The 16,396-nt window shown below is 42.1% G+C and overlaps 1 protein-coding gene across 6 annotated transcripts in view; it reads right to left on the reverse strand.

The window, feature by feature from the left end:
- nphp4 (nephronophthisis 4) overlaps positions 1-16,396 on the reverse strand; it is a 68,049-nt gene that overhangs the window by 42,591 nt on the left and 9,062 nt on the right. For 4 of the 6 annotated variants that reach the window (XM_053848809.1, XM_053848810.1, XM_053848808.1 and 1 more), the window contains exons 3-8: positions 15,752-15,921; positions 15,527-15,589; positions 11,907-12,058; positions 9,980-10,116; positions 1,130-1,314; positions 406-541 (exon numbers count right to left, since the gene is read on the reverse strand). In XM_053848809.1, the coding sequence (XP_053704784.1) occupies positions 406-541; positions 1,130-1,314; positions 9,980-10,116; positions 11,907-12,058; positions 15,527-15,589; positions 15,752-15,921 (843 nt within the window). The remainder of the gene's footprint in view (positions 1-405; positions 542-1,129; positions 1,315-9,979; positions 10,117-11,906; positions 12,059-15,526; positions 15,590-15,751; positions 15,922-16,396) is intronic. The other 2 variants (XM_053848811.1, XM_053848812.1) reach the window with 2 other exon arrangements.

Genomic DNA, 16,396 nt, shown 5'->3' on the forward strand with positions numbered 1-16,396 from the left:
TAATTGGGGAGATGCTGACCCCTGCTTGTAGTAAGGGACAGCGTTGGGTGAAGCATCGGGAGCTCAGCTCTGGCATGCATAATGTGTCGAAGGCTCACCCCCGCACGTAATTATCGCAGTCTTTCTCTGGCTTCCTATGCCATCAGCATTTGTTAAGTGGTGCAGCTTGAATTGGGAAATGACTTCCCCTGGGACTCAATGTGTTGGATTCTAGCGTGCGCCTTTTACTGATCTGAACAAGTCACAAGACTGAACCAAAGTGGCATTAAATCATTATCAAAGCCTAGCGCCCAATGTTGGCACCAGAAACGTATTGAAAATGAATTCATGACATTGATTTTAAGTGAAAAACTGCAGCATAATGATCCTTATTGTACTCATATTATACCTGAGCTGCTTCCTTACCATGGTTTCTCGGCCGATTGGAGCAGAGAAGACGTACTCCAGCTGAAAAACGACGGCCAAAGCGTTGTGATTGGTCAGCTGAAGCTCCAGGCTGCTGCGGAGACTGAGTGTCTGAGGTAGACTCAGTGCAGGTAGGCTGTAAAAATAAGTGAAAAACAAAACACAAAAAGAAGGGAAACCATAGGGAATGACTGAAAACACTGGCAAAGTACCATGGACACACAAGCAGATATACACGCTGCTAAACACACAGAGGACCATGTCCTCTGGCTGGTTGGCTTTTGAAACACCATCTTCATTTCTCCATTACCTCCGTCTCATGACCAGAGTTAAGCGGACTCGGTTTGACATGGTGGATCGATACTTGTGTCGCCCAGTTTTTTTAATAAGCCAGAAAGTTCTTCGGCCCTGCCATACATGTTGTATTTTCTCCCAGTCAGATGCTTGAAGGACATTCCACTTGACATGCTGAAGGTGAACTCCCACATGCTTTACAAATACAGGTTGTATCATGGTGTCCTTGGACACAAAAAGCAATTGGATTTGATCCGAAATGTGTTTACATGCCTTGGGAAAGGTATACAAAGGAGGCTGGGTTGGCTGAGCACCGTTAGCCTTGCACTCCAGACCAGTAATTCCAAAGAGGTTCACAAGGAAAACATGGTGTGGAATGGAACAGTCATGACGCTCAGCACTCAGAGAACAAAACATGAAGTTTACTCACCTGTCCTTGGTTTGGGTGCTCTGTTTGGAGGTGCTATCAGATCGTCCTCGCAACCCAGAAAAAGTGGGCTCCAGCACCACCACTTGGGGTTTCTCAATGAAGCACCAACCATTGTGGACCCCGACGTGAAGCCTTCTTTCTTGGATCACCACAGATTTCTGGGAACAGTCTTGACCCTGTTGTTTCTGGAAAATAGAGCAAAAATGAGCGGACACGCTGTAGCCATTTTTAATGTATATTACATCGCACGGATGACTCTAGACACCTCTGGACTGTAATGTTCTCTCTGTAATATAATGTATAAACGCCTGAAAGGATCATATATATATTTTCTTTCGTGTATGGAGTGCACCCTTTCCTTTTGTTTTTTTTGTTTTTTTTTTTTTGTTTGTTTTTTGTTATGGGGGATTTGGTGGGATATGTATGTTCTGTCTTGCATTATTGAAAACTGGAAAATAAAATACTACAAAAAAAAAAAAAATGAGCGGACACGGTAAGAAATAATCGTCAGATTGAGCAGGAAAAAGGTCAGCTCTTCAGTTTGGGGAAGGGTCACCTGGATCCACTCAGATATTTTTCTTTTATAAAGGCAATGCCATGATACACCACGCTCAAATTTTCCCATCACATGTACAAGATGTTGGCTGGAAGGCTATAGGAGCGGCATCGAAATACCAAACTAGTCAAAAACATATGACCAGAATCTGCATTTGCCTCCCTGCTCCTGCAAGAATAAGACTCATAATTGAAGAGCCTAACTTCAATGGGGCCAAAAAAACAAAAAAAAAATTAATTGACTTGACTTTTAAACTCTGGAATGAAAAGCAAAGTGGCTGTCTCTTTATGTGCCACCCCTTCCCAATTGTGTCCCTCCGCTTGCTCATCTTCACATTATGCTAGCGACTCCCACACTTCATTTATTTCTCCTCTTTTTTTTCCCCTGTCATTCTCGCTCGCCGTCGCTAACTGCTGAAACCATCTCTATATCGTGTCTATACCCGCCCACGGCCTCGGCGAAATTAGCATATCAATTCAGCTTTATGTTTTTCCTTTCAAATGGGTAAGGCAAGAGCGAAACCATGCCCACAGTGCAGCCCACACTGAAACTGCTGTTGTCCTCATTCTACGTCTCTCACATCCTTGCTATTAATGAACTGTCTGGTTAGTATAGAACGTCCGTTCTATCTGTCACTCTCACGCCTGCGTGAATGCAAAACCATTACTTTACATTCATTATTTAAGTAAAAATGTCGTGAAAAGGCATTGATACTTTATTCAAAGACACAATGAGCGGAGCAGCAGACCACAGCAAGCATCTATTTACCTTCAGCAGGTCGTGGTGAGTCACCAAAGCAAAAGCTCGACATATAGCCTGTTTAAATCGTGTCAGCACTCATTTGGCTTAGAGAGACTTATATAACAGTCTTCCAGCTGGATCACATAAGCTAAAGCTCCATTCAATTAATGTGCAGCACCTCAGTGCCAAGACTAAGATGTTCTCGCACAGAGGAGCACACATCACACGCTTCAGTCAGAGCCGACTGTCTGCACTGGGTATGTGCTACCGTCACTAATTATGGGGGAAAATCATGATAAACAAACAAAATTTTCAATGTGCCTTCACATCACAGGGACTGAAGATACACACCGACATGAGGAGGAACAGTTGGACCAGTGGCGAGTAATATGCCGGGCATAAGCAGCAGCATTCAGGAACTACCAGGGAATAATGAGAAAAGTTTCTCGCGGAGACAGAAGTGGTGATGGTGAGGAAGTAAAAGATGATTCCTTTGGCTGAGTTCAAAGAGTGCGAGATGATCACGGATCAGATTTAAACTCACGCTGAGATCTGCATGGTTGAAAGTCGGCATGCTTCACAGTGAGTCGGAACAAACACTGATGCGATTAGGAATCTTTGAGGAGTCGCAGCCTTCAAAATAAAAGCGCAAAGGGTGAGGCGCTTGATACATTTGCGTGTGATGGATCAAATATGGACCACATATGAAGATGGACACTTAAAATAAAAGAAGAAATGAATGATACTGATATGGAACGCCCCTTTTTCAGGTTTACAAATCTAAATTTAAAAGTAATGCGATAGTTGAATGATAAATGTGTGGAAAATAAAAGATTAATTCCGATATAAAACATAATGAAAGCGCAAGATGACATGCCAAATAAAACTTGTTTATTAAAGGTAATATGGCCAATCAACTGAACAACTACCAATAATCTGACACTCTTTTAAAGTTGTCATTTCAGGCAGGCTTTGATCTTTTATTTCACCCAAGGTTATAAAAGAAAAATCCATGCCTCCGACTCGACCCAGCTCTCCCTGGTCATGCCAGATGGGTTTTCCATTTATTACAGAGCAGATCGCACTTCAATAAATACTGTCCACCGATTGCTTTGAGATCTAATTATGAAATTATTCAAACAGAAATTCAAAGGACTAATGCTTTTCTAAAGATGAATGGCCCGCTCGCTGTATACCTGTATACGTTCAGATTTTTTGAATCGAGGACCAGAAACAACCCAGAGTTCACAAAAAAAAGAAGCCACCAGGGAGAAGATGAGAGCCCACTCTGGGTGTTTCATTTCAAAGCAACCGCTATCCTTTTCAATCCACTTCGCAGAGGAATCGTGCCGACATTAACTGTATGTTCTCCCCGATACGCAAGTGTAGTCAGATAAATATTGCTTCCCATTTTCCATCCGGTTCTGTCTTCCTTCGCACTCCCGATGCTCTGCAGCCACAGATTTCTTCCTCGTTCGCCTGACGCATGAATATTTCAAGCCTAAGAGGCTTTAAAGGAAAAAATGAAATGGACCCGGAGTGAAATTAAACTCCACGAGTCACGAAAGACAGACTTTGTGAGTGATGAGCACCGCTGTGCAACACCATGAACAATTGCTAGTTGTCGCTTCCTTTCATGTCACATTTGGGCTAATACTTCAGATCTTTCCTTTTGAGTAACCTAACCAGACAGAGGCTTTCACTTGACACTGCAGCTGGAAGAGCTGAGTGGAAACATCTTGGTTTGTTTTCATTTGGTTTAATTTCACTAGGTAAAAATTGACAACCCAATAGGAAAGAAGAGTGTGTGTGTTAGGGGTAGTTTTAATATATCACGAATCAAGATTGATTGGGGGATTTTTTCATACTGATCTGTGATCTGATATCCGATCATAATCTAATCTCATCTGTTTTGCAAAACAGAAAGACAAATAGAGAAATTAAAGTGTCTTTTCCACATCTGTTGTGCTTTAGACACTGATTCATGCTTGGATGGAATTGTTGCAACTGCTACATAATAGCATCATCGCATACTGCTTAAGGAACAAAAAAATAAAAGTGGCTCTTTATTGTTAAGTTCAGCTAAACTTCAGTTAAATTTGAGGGAAGCATCTTCACTGGCAGCTGTTCTTCTGACTCCTCCAACTGCCTGTGATCCACAAAATACACGCGCATTTGTGTTGTGCTTGATAGTTTCGCGATGCTTGCACACTGTTCGCGTCGTCCAGGTCGGTGGTTCCGGACTTTTGGTAAAGCCAAAATGACACCTATAGCGAAGATGGGGATAGTTGAAGCTCCCCCCCCCCCATGTTTGTTTTGGTGTTTGTTTCGTGCTTGAGTTCCGGAATGTGCTGCGGAGTGACGTCAGGACGGCATGGTTAAAAAATGCTGACAGACAGCTCACTTCTTTATTTTTAAAATCGTTTTTTTGGACATTTTAAAATCGACTCTGAATCTTAGCAAATCAGAATCGAATGAAAGAATTTTTTTTGGCACATCCCTAGCGTGAGTGTTGGGGCAGGTCACGAACTATAAAAAGGGCATTAGTGCCACAATAATAATGAGGGAGGTGCTACACACAACTGTGTGACCCAAAATTACCTCCATATCTGTAACACATGTCTATTACTCTTGATAATTTATAAAACATTTGTTGTAAAATATAGGAATATATAACAGGAGAAGCTTAGTGTGTGTAATACATTCACTAAAACTTTTGAAACAGGCACAGATGAGCACTTTTGAGTTGAGTTGAGTTTGTGTTTCATCGCTATAAAACTTCCAGCATGCATCAGCAATCAATGACTAACTTGAAACACCAGAAGCCGACAAAAATGTGTAGGCAGTTCCAGTAAAAAAGCACCGTACAGATGTTGACTGTCAAGTTTGTGTTTGTGTAGATGGGGGGCCTGTGTGCATTTGAGTGTGTCCTACATGGACATAAAATTGGAAAAATAATCCTTTTGGAGATTCAGACAAGCCACCGATGTGGATAGAGGAGCCATCATGTTTTTAAAAAAAATGGATTAATAAATAACTTTACGGCAGAGAGAACAAAGGCAAATATTTGAGAAATATGTGACATTTTGGCTTCATTTGACAAAGACGGCATCTCAAATGAAATGAATCATCTCCTGCAAGCTTCCTCCACGTTACACAATTAAGAAGAATGTGGTGTGTGTGTCTAGTCATGCAAGTGATTCATGACTTAATAGCAGACGTCATTTCGCCTCCCAGGGAATAAAGAATGGGATCCTTCAGGAAGCAAGAGTTGCCGAAAAGTATTATCACTAAAAACAATTGAAGACGTGACAATAGAGGTAGATTACACAGCTGAGCAGAATACAGGACATAAATCTATCAGGTAATGGCTTCGCTTTGAGTGGAAGAGGTTTAAAACGATTTGTATGCTCCTTCACAGTCTTGCTTCACATCACAGGTTTTTGTTCTGCATTTAAGATATTTAAGATGTGTGTTTATGTGTGTGTGTGTGTGTGTGTTCCAACCCACACGCGGTGGATGTTAGCTCCCCCATATTGAGGGTGAGTCATGCATGGCAAGAAACAGTGGCAGAATCATTAGCATGCCGTTCTCATCCTCCCACTCCCCTACTACTTAACAGATTTTAACTGCCACACCGCTTCCACTGGTAGATGGGTGTGAAAACCCCATTGAAATTCAGAAGTAAAAATATCGCTGCTTGTTTCCATTCACTTCTTCACCACAATAATCTTTTGTTTTTTTTCTTGCATACACAACAAATGTCACTTGAACAGGACAGCCAAATAAAAACGTAAACATTGTTTCATAACACACACACTTTCAAGCATCTTAATTCCGAGGTCACTAAAAAGTGTACTGCTCTACCTCAAACCATTCCATACTACTCTGGCTAAGCAGGAAAAAAACAGTCGTAGGAGGCAAAGGCCATTAGGGAATAGAGTTTCTGTGAGAGGCAGTGCATGGCCTCCAACATTGCTCAGGTAGGTGGTAAATATCAAAAGTAACCTACAAATGAATGAGAGGATGTTTCTCTTCAGGATTCCCAGCAGGACATTGCCTGAGGCGCCACACTGCCCATGCTAGGCTGCATCCATTCCATAATCCAACTGGGAGCTGCGCGCTTCCCTGACATGCATGTGATACTCAGTCCAGCTCCCTGGTGATCTAGTCATATGTGGAGATGCACGTTGAACTCCTGAATCCCACTTTGACCAACGATTAGTGCCGCCGCTGCTGTTTGTTCTGAGATGAACTTGCATAAACAAGCTGGAATCACTCCACAGGTATACAAAACACTTTAAACTTGATATTAATCTACATGTTTGGTTTTACATTAGCTTCAAATTATTATACAGTGGAACCTCGGTTCTCGACCACAATCCGTTCCAGACGGCCGTTCGAGAAGCGATTTGTTCAAAATATGAATCGATTTTTCCCATTACAATGAATGGAAAAAGAAATAATGCGTTCCAAGCCTTAAAACAGGCTTTTGTAGGAGTGAATGTAGAGTGTCTGCTGCAGGTGCGCTGTTCCTCTATGTGTGTGGCCGCTGCATGTGGGAGGGGTTGCCGAGTGAGTGACGTCTCTCCAGAAGGGAAGAGGTGCCCGGTGCGTGTCCAGCTCTGAATGTGCGCTTCTGTGCAGTTTGGCTGTGACAAAGTCATAAACCAAGTCACGCTCTGTCCCAGACTCGCCTCATCCCTGTCCCAGCTCCAGCCCACAACAGGACATCAACTCCTCGAGTGCATGCTCCAGCCTCGGAGGTGTGGAGAGCGAGCACCTCCCCTGTGACACTCTACCACGGTCCAGTGCAGAGACAGGAAAGGTTTTACACCTCAATATGAAGAAGAAACAGTCAGTAAATGTAGCTAACGGAACACGTCTGCATACAGAGGCTGCGTTATACACAATAACAAAGCGCGTCGTGGGTCAGCTGGTCGGTCCACGCACGTTATGTTTTTTCTGGCTTTTTTCGGGGGCGTTTGAGATCTGGATTTTCATTCGAAATCAGAAGCAAAAAAATCTCGAAAAGTCCAGGATGTTCGAAAACCGAGGTACCACTGTACAACGATGAATCGTAAGAGTCGTGTTCTGGTGCATTGAATACCTCATTTACTTATAGCAAAAAAAAAAAAAAAAAAAAAAAAAAAAAAAGAGTCCTTAATATATCCAGGGCTTCCGCTAAATGTAACCGAATGTAGCGTACTGTCACAGCTTAAATTAGTGCCACAACACCATAGTTTCAAAAAACTCCTGGCGGAAAACCTGGTATCTATAGTTAAAAAATAGAATATGCTTCATTTGAAAGGTCAAAAAAATATGCCACTATTGTCCAGAGTCAATATTTCTCTCGTCCTGTGCTTGAACACAGACCACAAGTCCTGCCTCATGACATCCTACCACAGTTTCCTGTGCACTCAGAACCTATATCTACATCCTCCACCCAAAAACAAGTCTCTCTTCCAAATAAAACTGCAAGTAAAAGATGTTTAAGTGGGCACAATATAGAATTTCAGTCATACTGTAAAGGAGGTAACATATATTACCATAAATAGATTATTTATTTGTTCATGAATTAGCATCTTATTAGCCTGTAATTCATCATAATAACGTGCTCACTACTGTCCTGTTATGGCTGACTACATTTTACCCAGGATTAGTCACCAAAAGTTCGCTCCCGACAACATCATAATTACTGATTATTGACCATAAGTCTACTAATAGTTAAGATGTGTTCCCTCATCTTTGTGTTTTGGTGGGAAATGAACTGGTTGAATTACATAAATCTCCCAGTTTATTTTTTTGGGACTACATCAAATAATCTCCTGATGTTTTTTGTTTTTTTTTTTTTTATTATTCCTAGTAGGCTTCATCGTGCTGTTACCATGGCAACCAGTGTTCCTGTTTGCAGGTGCTGGTGTATTTCCCTCACAAAATTAGATCTGATTCTAAAACAAATTGTTGTGTCGGCGATCCATCCCAAGTCCACGCTCTTCTTCATGTCGAATTGTCCCTTTGAAAAATTAGGTGAGGCACTCTGTCCTTGCCGCTTCCTTTAGAGCAGCCAGCCCCACAGCCTTTTAAGCAGAGAAGTCAAAATCTGAGTACGTTTTTCTGCCTGTTAGGACAGAGGGATATTTCCTGCAGCTTTGTTGGCAGTCTTTCGCCATTCATTAAATCAGCCCAAGGCTTTTTGTTCCGCCTGGAGCGTGGCATCAGTCTATGCCTGCGCCTCTCCTCCTCTGCGCGCTTTTCACTTCTTCCTGGGCTTTTGATCAAGATTCCAAATGTTATATAACGTCTGAGGAGATCACAGGCCCTTTCATCAGGAAGGGGATATTACCGGAGACGGAGGTGAACAACAGGTAAGTTGAGGTGATGCTTAATGCTGAACCCAGGCAGTCCAGACATGTGCGGACCGATTCGAGCGCAAGAGGTTGTCTCTTTAAAGGCAAACATTTGTGTATTTCGCTCTTCAAATCCACACTCTGCTAATTAAAGTTGCAAAGTTGACATGAGAAGCTATTAAAGTAGGGCACTTCCTCTATAATGCATGGGATGGGGAACTGTAAAAAGAAGCCACACTCAGATAGTTTGTGGGTCTAAATATAGCAGTACTTCTATAGAGATTATGTGGCGACTGTATGTCAGAATAGCAGGCGGTATAAAGGACTTATTTCAAGCTGAACTACACATTCTTCTTTGAACCTACCATGTATAGGACCCGACTCGGAAATCTCTGTTGAAGCTTGAGGAGTCTTATCTTGCTGGAGTTACACATTTAAAGGTCACGCGCACTACGACGTTCACTCCTCAAGCGTGCGTATTCATTTTCCGTTGACACCTTCTAATTAAAAGCTGTGATCATCAGGCTGACATCTGCATTTATTAGCACCTCTCACCAACGTGAAACACTGTTGTCGTCTGAACCAAGTTCGAAAAGTGCAGAGCACTTTGCTAATTTACACAAAGCTACGCTGGTTGTGAAAGCACAGAACCGCTCTGAATAAAAAAAAAAAAGTGTGAAAACTAAAAGAAGAAAGTGATTCATGCAAGAACATTATTTACCTCACGGTGACAGAGGAAGACAATGTTGTGGCCTACTTTCAATTCGACATGAAGGCCTTCATTATTAACAGCACACACCTCAAGCAGCTATTAACAGCAGCCAATATAGAGGGACACATTAGGTGGATATTGTTAACATATTCCCATGAGGAACGGTAAATTATTGGCTATAAAATACAACCTTGATATCAATCCTACTGAGACCCGTTGGAATCAAACTTCTGAACTCAAAATGAACTGAGAGCTCGGCACACAGTCAGACACAGGAGGAAGCCTTTAGGAAATAGGATCCAAAAGAAACTAGGAAATGTTCATTGTAAAACATTGGATTATAGTGTTAATAAATCGTACCGCACAATAGTACCGTGTTGTGGAGGTGTGTACATTAGATGTGCCCACCATGGGGAGTTTTTTAGCCCTGTAAAAGTGATTCTAAGCTACCTTCCTCCGTCAAACCTGAAACAGCGGAGACGTGCGTTTACCGTGTTTTGGCAGTCAGTATTGACAAGCTGCAGCAGCTGACTTTCAAACTTCTCCAAGGACGGCTGGAGAGAGATGGTCAGTCTGCTCAGGCTGAAGGCCGTCATCTTGAGCAGCTGAGGTCTTGACAGAGAATCTCCTGGCGAGAATATAAACAAACGTGAGCCATGACATGCACGTGTTCTCTTCCATACTTATTTTAGTTTCAGCACAGCAAAGCCTTTTAAGAGAATCCCCACTGGTTCCTTAATGTTGTTTTGGTTCTTCACAGTTCTGATGGGATGTTGGGGGGCACATTATTCAAATCACCATCTGTCATTATGAATGAGCGTGGCAATAAAAACATACAGCATTTCAAATTCATTTTATGAGTCATTTGTTGATGTCCATATTGTGGGTAAACATACAACACATTTTATATATAAATTCTAGATTTCAAAGTAATGTTGACACCAAAAATTATCACATTGCGAGCATTTACTACATCACACTGCAGATAACAATATCATCAGCAAACATCATCACAAATGGAGAAATCTACCTAACCCAGTGATGGGCATTCAATTTCCCCAAGGGGCTAAATGCCGTGACCTTTGTGGGGTCAATCCAGATGGACAGAAGAAAAACTGTTTTTTGACTACAGCATGTTCAACAATTTTCATTTTAAGTAAACATTCTCAATATAAATGACAAATGCACCTTTAATGGGGTATTTTTCACGTTATTTTTTTTTCTTTTGAGGGAAAAGAAATATTGCCAAATTTGATTCTTTTGAAGAAAAAACATTTTTGGATAATTCCGACTAGCTATGGGGAAGGACAACAGAATGGGAATCAAAACAGTAGTTATTTTTGGAATTGAAATAGCAATAAATTCTCTTAAAAAAGTGTAATACCTTTTGTAAATTTCATCTGACTTCATGAGGGTCATGTGAAGGCAGACAAGGGGCCATACTTCGACCACATCTGCTAGTCTTTTATCTTCTACAAGTCTGGTTCTCTATATAAAAGGGCCAGCACCTTTCCTTGCTGCAGTTGTCTTTCCTCTTGGACAGTGTGTTTCAAAATCCAGTTACTGTTCCTCTCAATTTGCATTTCCATGTGCTCATCTCCGAATCATATTACAGTGTTTCAATTGAAATATTCCCATTACTGCTGATGTCCACAATCACCGTGTCTGGACACACAAACAGCCAGCGTGAATTCCTTTCACAAAAGTCTCCATCAAGCTTTTAATTGCAGCCCTTGTCTCTGGAGAACAGTCTTGGACCATTCTAAATGTGGGCTGAATATCAAGGCGGTGGCTGTGTTAAAAGGCAGCTTAGGTCTCTGCTGCTCACAGCCCCAGAACATGAAGAGGATTAGCCAGCTCCCATACCTCCCACTGACTCCCAATCATTATAGCTTTGCACAGTCAGACTTCATTACATTCCTTCCTAGAAATATACTTCTTAAGTACAACGGACGTTTGGAACTTTCCATAGCATCCAAAAAATTACCACAATAAGACCCTGAATGGAATTACCGGATACCAGGCATGTTGACAGTTTCAGATAGGCCACAGTAACTTTGAAAAGGGGAAGCAAAGCTATTTATAAACAAGGAGCAGTGGAAAGAACGATCAGCTAAAGTCGTGCGACAGAGGATTTGGCTCTCAAATTGAAACTAGGTTCATCATTCTCACCACAGCAGGCGATCTCACCAAGTTAACGTTTCATGATGGGGGTGGGACGTGACCTCCAACATAGACAAGATAGATCTCTATCGGATCATAAATGGTCTTAAGAGCTTCTACAGCACTGTAATGACAAGAGCCTCCAGAGCGTGGTAAATCAATCCTGGCTTTTCGGGACAAGGGTTTTCACATAGCACCAATGTACCGTCCAGCTTCGCATCCATCGACACCTCCTCAGATGTGTTGAAGGCTCACCTGAGGGAGACTCCACAACACCAGGGATGCCCTCTCCTCCGGACACAAGGACGTTCTCCGGTAGGAGATGCATCACAGACAGCAGCGCAGGATGGCCTTTCACGCCACAATCCAAATGAGCTCCGTCGACGGTCTTCAGAAGAATACTGTCTGTTAAGACAAATGAAATGTTTTGTTTTAGATGATCCATCATGGCTCCTCATTAACATGCACTTTCAGTGCAATATGCATTATACATGGTAGATTACACACAAACATCATCAGGATTTCTTACAAAGAGTGATGGCCCTTCTCACTGGGGGATGGAGGAGTAATAATTTGACTGTGGCAGTGAGTCACCTGACAAGATGACATGGAGGCGTCGCCATTTTTCACCGTGCCATTGTGCCAGAACAAGTAATATCACTTCAAAGTCACGGTGAACACCTGGTGATTTCAACATTTAAAAACATTAATCTTCATTTTAGCCCATAAATGGAACATACAAAGTCTACATCCACACGGAGACGCACATTATCTGTGCTGCTCCATACAAACAACACCATTTCTGCCGTCCGCACGAAGTCACTGGAAACTATTAGAATGGATGCAGTACATATACCAGAACTGCAGAGGTGCTGTAACAAATAAGAGAACACGGTGCATGCGCGAATTAGCGCTGGAACATAAACAAAGCCATCGATAAGTCAGTTCAGCCTGTGAGGAGAGCCATGGATGGGTGTTGAAGCGTAGTGATGGCGATAGCCAGCAATAAATGCAGTAAGAAACAAACAGAAAAGGTCGAGAGGCAGCTCATTTATGAGCTCACCCCAATAAAATCAGCCTTTGGTAACATTAAAAGTACGTCTACACTCCAATCTAACTTCAATAAAATCTGTCTAAATGAGTTCTGAGGGCAGAAAAATAATAATGAAACTTTTCCCAAGCAAGTCAGAACTCTCCTGGAATGTGGTAATTTGTTTGTCGCTGCAGCTTCGCAATAATATTCATTATTATTGTATTTACAATCGCATCTTAACATGCATAATGTCGTCTCTCATCATCTTCCTTAGTAGCATTCTAAGTCCTGCCATACTGTTGGAGAGGATCATATTTTAGTCCATGTATTTACAAGGTATAACTTGTTACGGAATGGAAGAGAAGCTCCATTAAATTTTAACAACAATCGTCCAAATGGCTGCAAACCACATGAGAATAATTTAAGTGGAAGCGTCTGACTTTGCATCAAACTTAACTGAAACACTTTCTGGTCCAGCAGAAAAAAAAAGAGGTTCTTATCATTGAGGCGGAAAAAGTAGGATAGATATGAAAGGAGTGAAATGGAGGGAGGAATCAAACAGAAGTTTACTTGACACAGATGGTGTCCAGGTGTCTGCTACTTTTTCATCTTTTATTTCTTGTTATTCATTATGCATCCACAGTGGGTTCCAGTCAGATGCTGTGCATAGATTAGAAAGCTACCCCAAAATTTCCTTACAGCAGTTCTGTGGTACCTCGGAGTCGGCTGAGAAGGAACTTGGCAAGAGATGTGAAACGAGGAAACTGGGGATGAATCCGGCAAGATGCTCAGCCTCACACAAGGGCGGATTTGGGAGACAGTTGGTGGGAAAGAAACGGAGCGACGTGGCGTATATTTCAATGTAATTAAAACCAAACAAAAGTAAACTGCGACTCAGGGAAATTCAAGTCATCTGTTTCGTTTTGATAGTTATGTTTGACTTCCCAGAAGCGAATGAGTGTCTTTCAGGATTTAAATTTGACCAGATGGCCAGGCTTGACTTTCACTTCAGCCACTACCTTTCTCCTCTCAGCCTTGCGGTTGACCAGGTTTTGAGGGCCCGAGGTGGCGGAGATGGAGAACCAGAGTGGCACCGCTCCAACCATCCCCGGGTCCTGCGGGGATAAATTGCGTGCGAATCTGAACTACATGTTTAAGCTGAGCTTGGGAGCGTTCCAGAGCGGTGGGGAAAACATCAACATATGGTGCCAAGGACCCCACGGAGAAGAACTGCGACACACCCTCAGGACTCATCAGACGAGGATGCTGGACAGGCTGGTCCTCCCTCATCTGTCATTGTTTGAGGAGCTCAATGATAAAACAGTTTCCCCAGACAGCACCCCGATGAAGTGATTTGGAAACCCGACAAGAACACCACGCTGCCTGCAACTTTGCTTGTGGACTCATGAGTTCTTCACTCGAGATCAACAAACATCTGAACCACATTTCAATTTATAAAGAACATATAACTGCACAGCAGCGTGTGCCTCCCCTTCATGCCTCCACTGGAATTAAAACTGTACCTCCCTTACCTGAGAAACGTTAGCCATTTAACTGGTCGTGTGACTTACAGCGAGGAAGGACATATGGAGTTATTGCATGCAGTTCAAGCATCCGTCACACATCTCAGTGGAGTACAATAATAAGAAACATCACATTCTAGGCTGTAAACAGCAGACAAGCTACTGACCTACCTATGTACTCCAGAGGATTGCATTCCATTACTGGCCTCTCGCAGGAAAATATGTCTATTTGTTTAAATGACAGGACACTGTTTGCATGCGTGCCTAAAATGTCAGCAGTAGGATATGATATCGAGTCATTTTAAGAGACTAGGATGACTAAAACCATCAATGGCATACCAATATTTCAATTAAAAATGAAGCTTTCAATGTATCTCATTGGGTCTGATTCCACATCATTATTTAAGACGCCAAACTGACATCAAGCCAGTCGCATGTCTTTCTAAAAACCACCTTTCGATGACGGCGTGTTTGCACCGTTTATTAATATTGTTTAAGGCTCACTGACTGTCAGGGACGTTTCGGCTTCACTTGTTCACTTCACATGAATAGATAAGAGCCTGTGACAAAGCGAAACGCTTCGACACGGCTGTCAAGAGGAGCTCCCCGTGTCCTTCATCAGAGACTGAAGAAAGCTATTGTAAGGTTTATTACGATATAATGTTGGACTGAATTGTCATGAATTGGGAGCATTTCAGCCTTGAGTGCCTTTTTCCCTGTTAAAACATTTTGGAGTGACTGCTGCAAGTTATTTAATTCCCTTTAAAGACACAACGAAGGCTTCACTTAACAAATGCATTTTCAAACCATTTCCATAGAAGTCGGCAGCTGAACAAGTCTGCGTCATATAAGAAACTGGAGCGAAAAAAGAGGAACATCGAGGTTCAACTTAACAACAAGCAGGTGCTGAATAATTCAGCGAGCTTAAGAGTCGGTTTGAGAGAGTTTTCTAATATTTATGTGACATGATAGCCCAGACAGGAACTCTGGCTCTCGCTGGACTCACTGTTATTCATACCATGAGGCGCTGGGGTGTTTTGTAATTCATCGCCCTGGTTGTACGCCAAGTGGAGACATTTAGACCACCGTGGAGCGCCCACAGCTTTTCACCAACTTAATATTTCAGGGGATTTGTTTGCTCCGATTGAACCCAAAAATCCAACCTGGTTGTAAATGATGTGATCCATGAGAAGTTCTTTATGAGGTTGGTTTTCAGGAAAGATTGGATGAACATGTTTTCAAGACACCTGAAAAACGTGCTTCCAACCAAACAACAAAATTAATATAGTTGAATATTGACTATTTAAAAATACTTGCAGTCAGCTATGTCCTTCAGAAGAGGATGAAGAAGGCTTCTTGGTGACCCGTGGTGCAGCACCAACCTGAAGGCAAAATATCCCAACAAAAAGTTAACTTTCAGTCATCAAACATGCATTCATTTGTTTTATCATAATACCAATATAGCTGTTGTCAGGACAAGCTTTGACTACCCACGAGCTTCCTGAAATTCTCGAGGGATTATTTAGAGAAGAAAAGCGAATCACCTTCTGTTTTCCTCAGCAGCCGGTGCTTCAGCCTTGCTGCTAAAAAGCTCCAAGACGGTGAAGCCTTGCCCCAGAGCCTGCTGGGAGCTGTCTGGCTTGAGTGACAAGGCAACTAACTCCAGAACAACCACTGTGCTCGGCATCCGCAGGGACGTATGGAAGTACAGCACCTCGAAAGAGGAAAGAAATCGCAGCATTGTTCATTCTATTTCTGCCGATATTTTAGAGTGTGGCAGGGCTTTTATTGATGTCATCACACACACACAAGCTGACAGATTGTTCAGAAGTCTGTGATCTAAATCATACTGAGACTAAAGAAACACTGACTCAACCACAACTTTTATATATATATATATATATATATATATATATATATATATATATATATATATAGAGAGAGAGAGAGAGAGAGAGAGAGAGAGAGAGAAAAGAGAAAACAGAGTAAGTATATTATATATATATATATATATACTAGATCTCTTTTAAAATCTAAAACATTTCAATCTAAACCGACAGCGCCACCAACTGAACACTGAAAATAAAGCCTCATCACGAACCATCACCAATGCATTGATGGCAGACACATCAGTCAGCAGCACGCCTCATCACTTATTTGCATCCCCTCACATTTCCAGTCGAGGTCCT

This window comes from Synchiropus splendidus, chromosome 18, assembly GCF_027744825.2.
Source record: "Synchiropus splendidus isolate RoL2022-P1 chromosome 18, RoL_Sspl_1.0, whole genome shotgun sequence".
NCBI lineage: Eukaryota > Metazoa > Chordata > Actinopteri > Syngnathiformes > Callionymidae > Synchiropus > Synchiropus splendidus.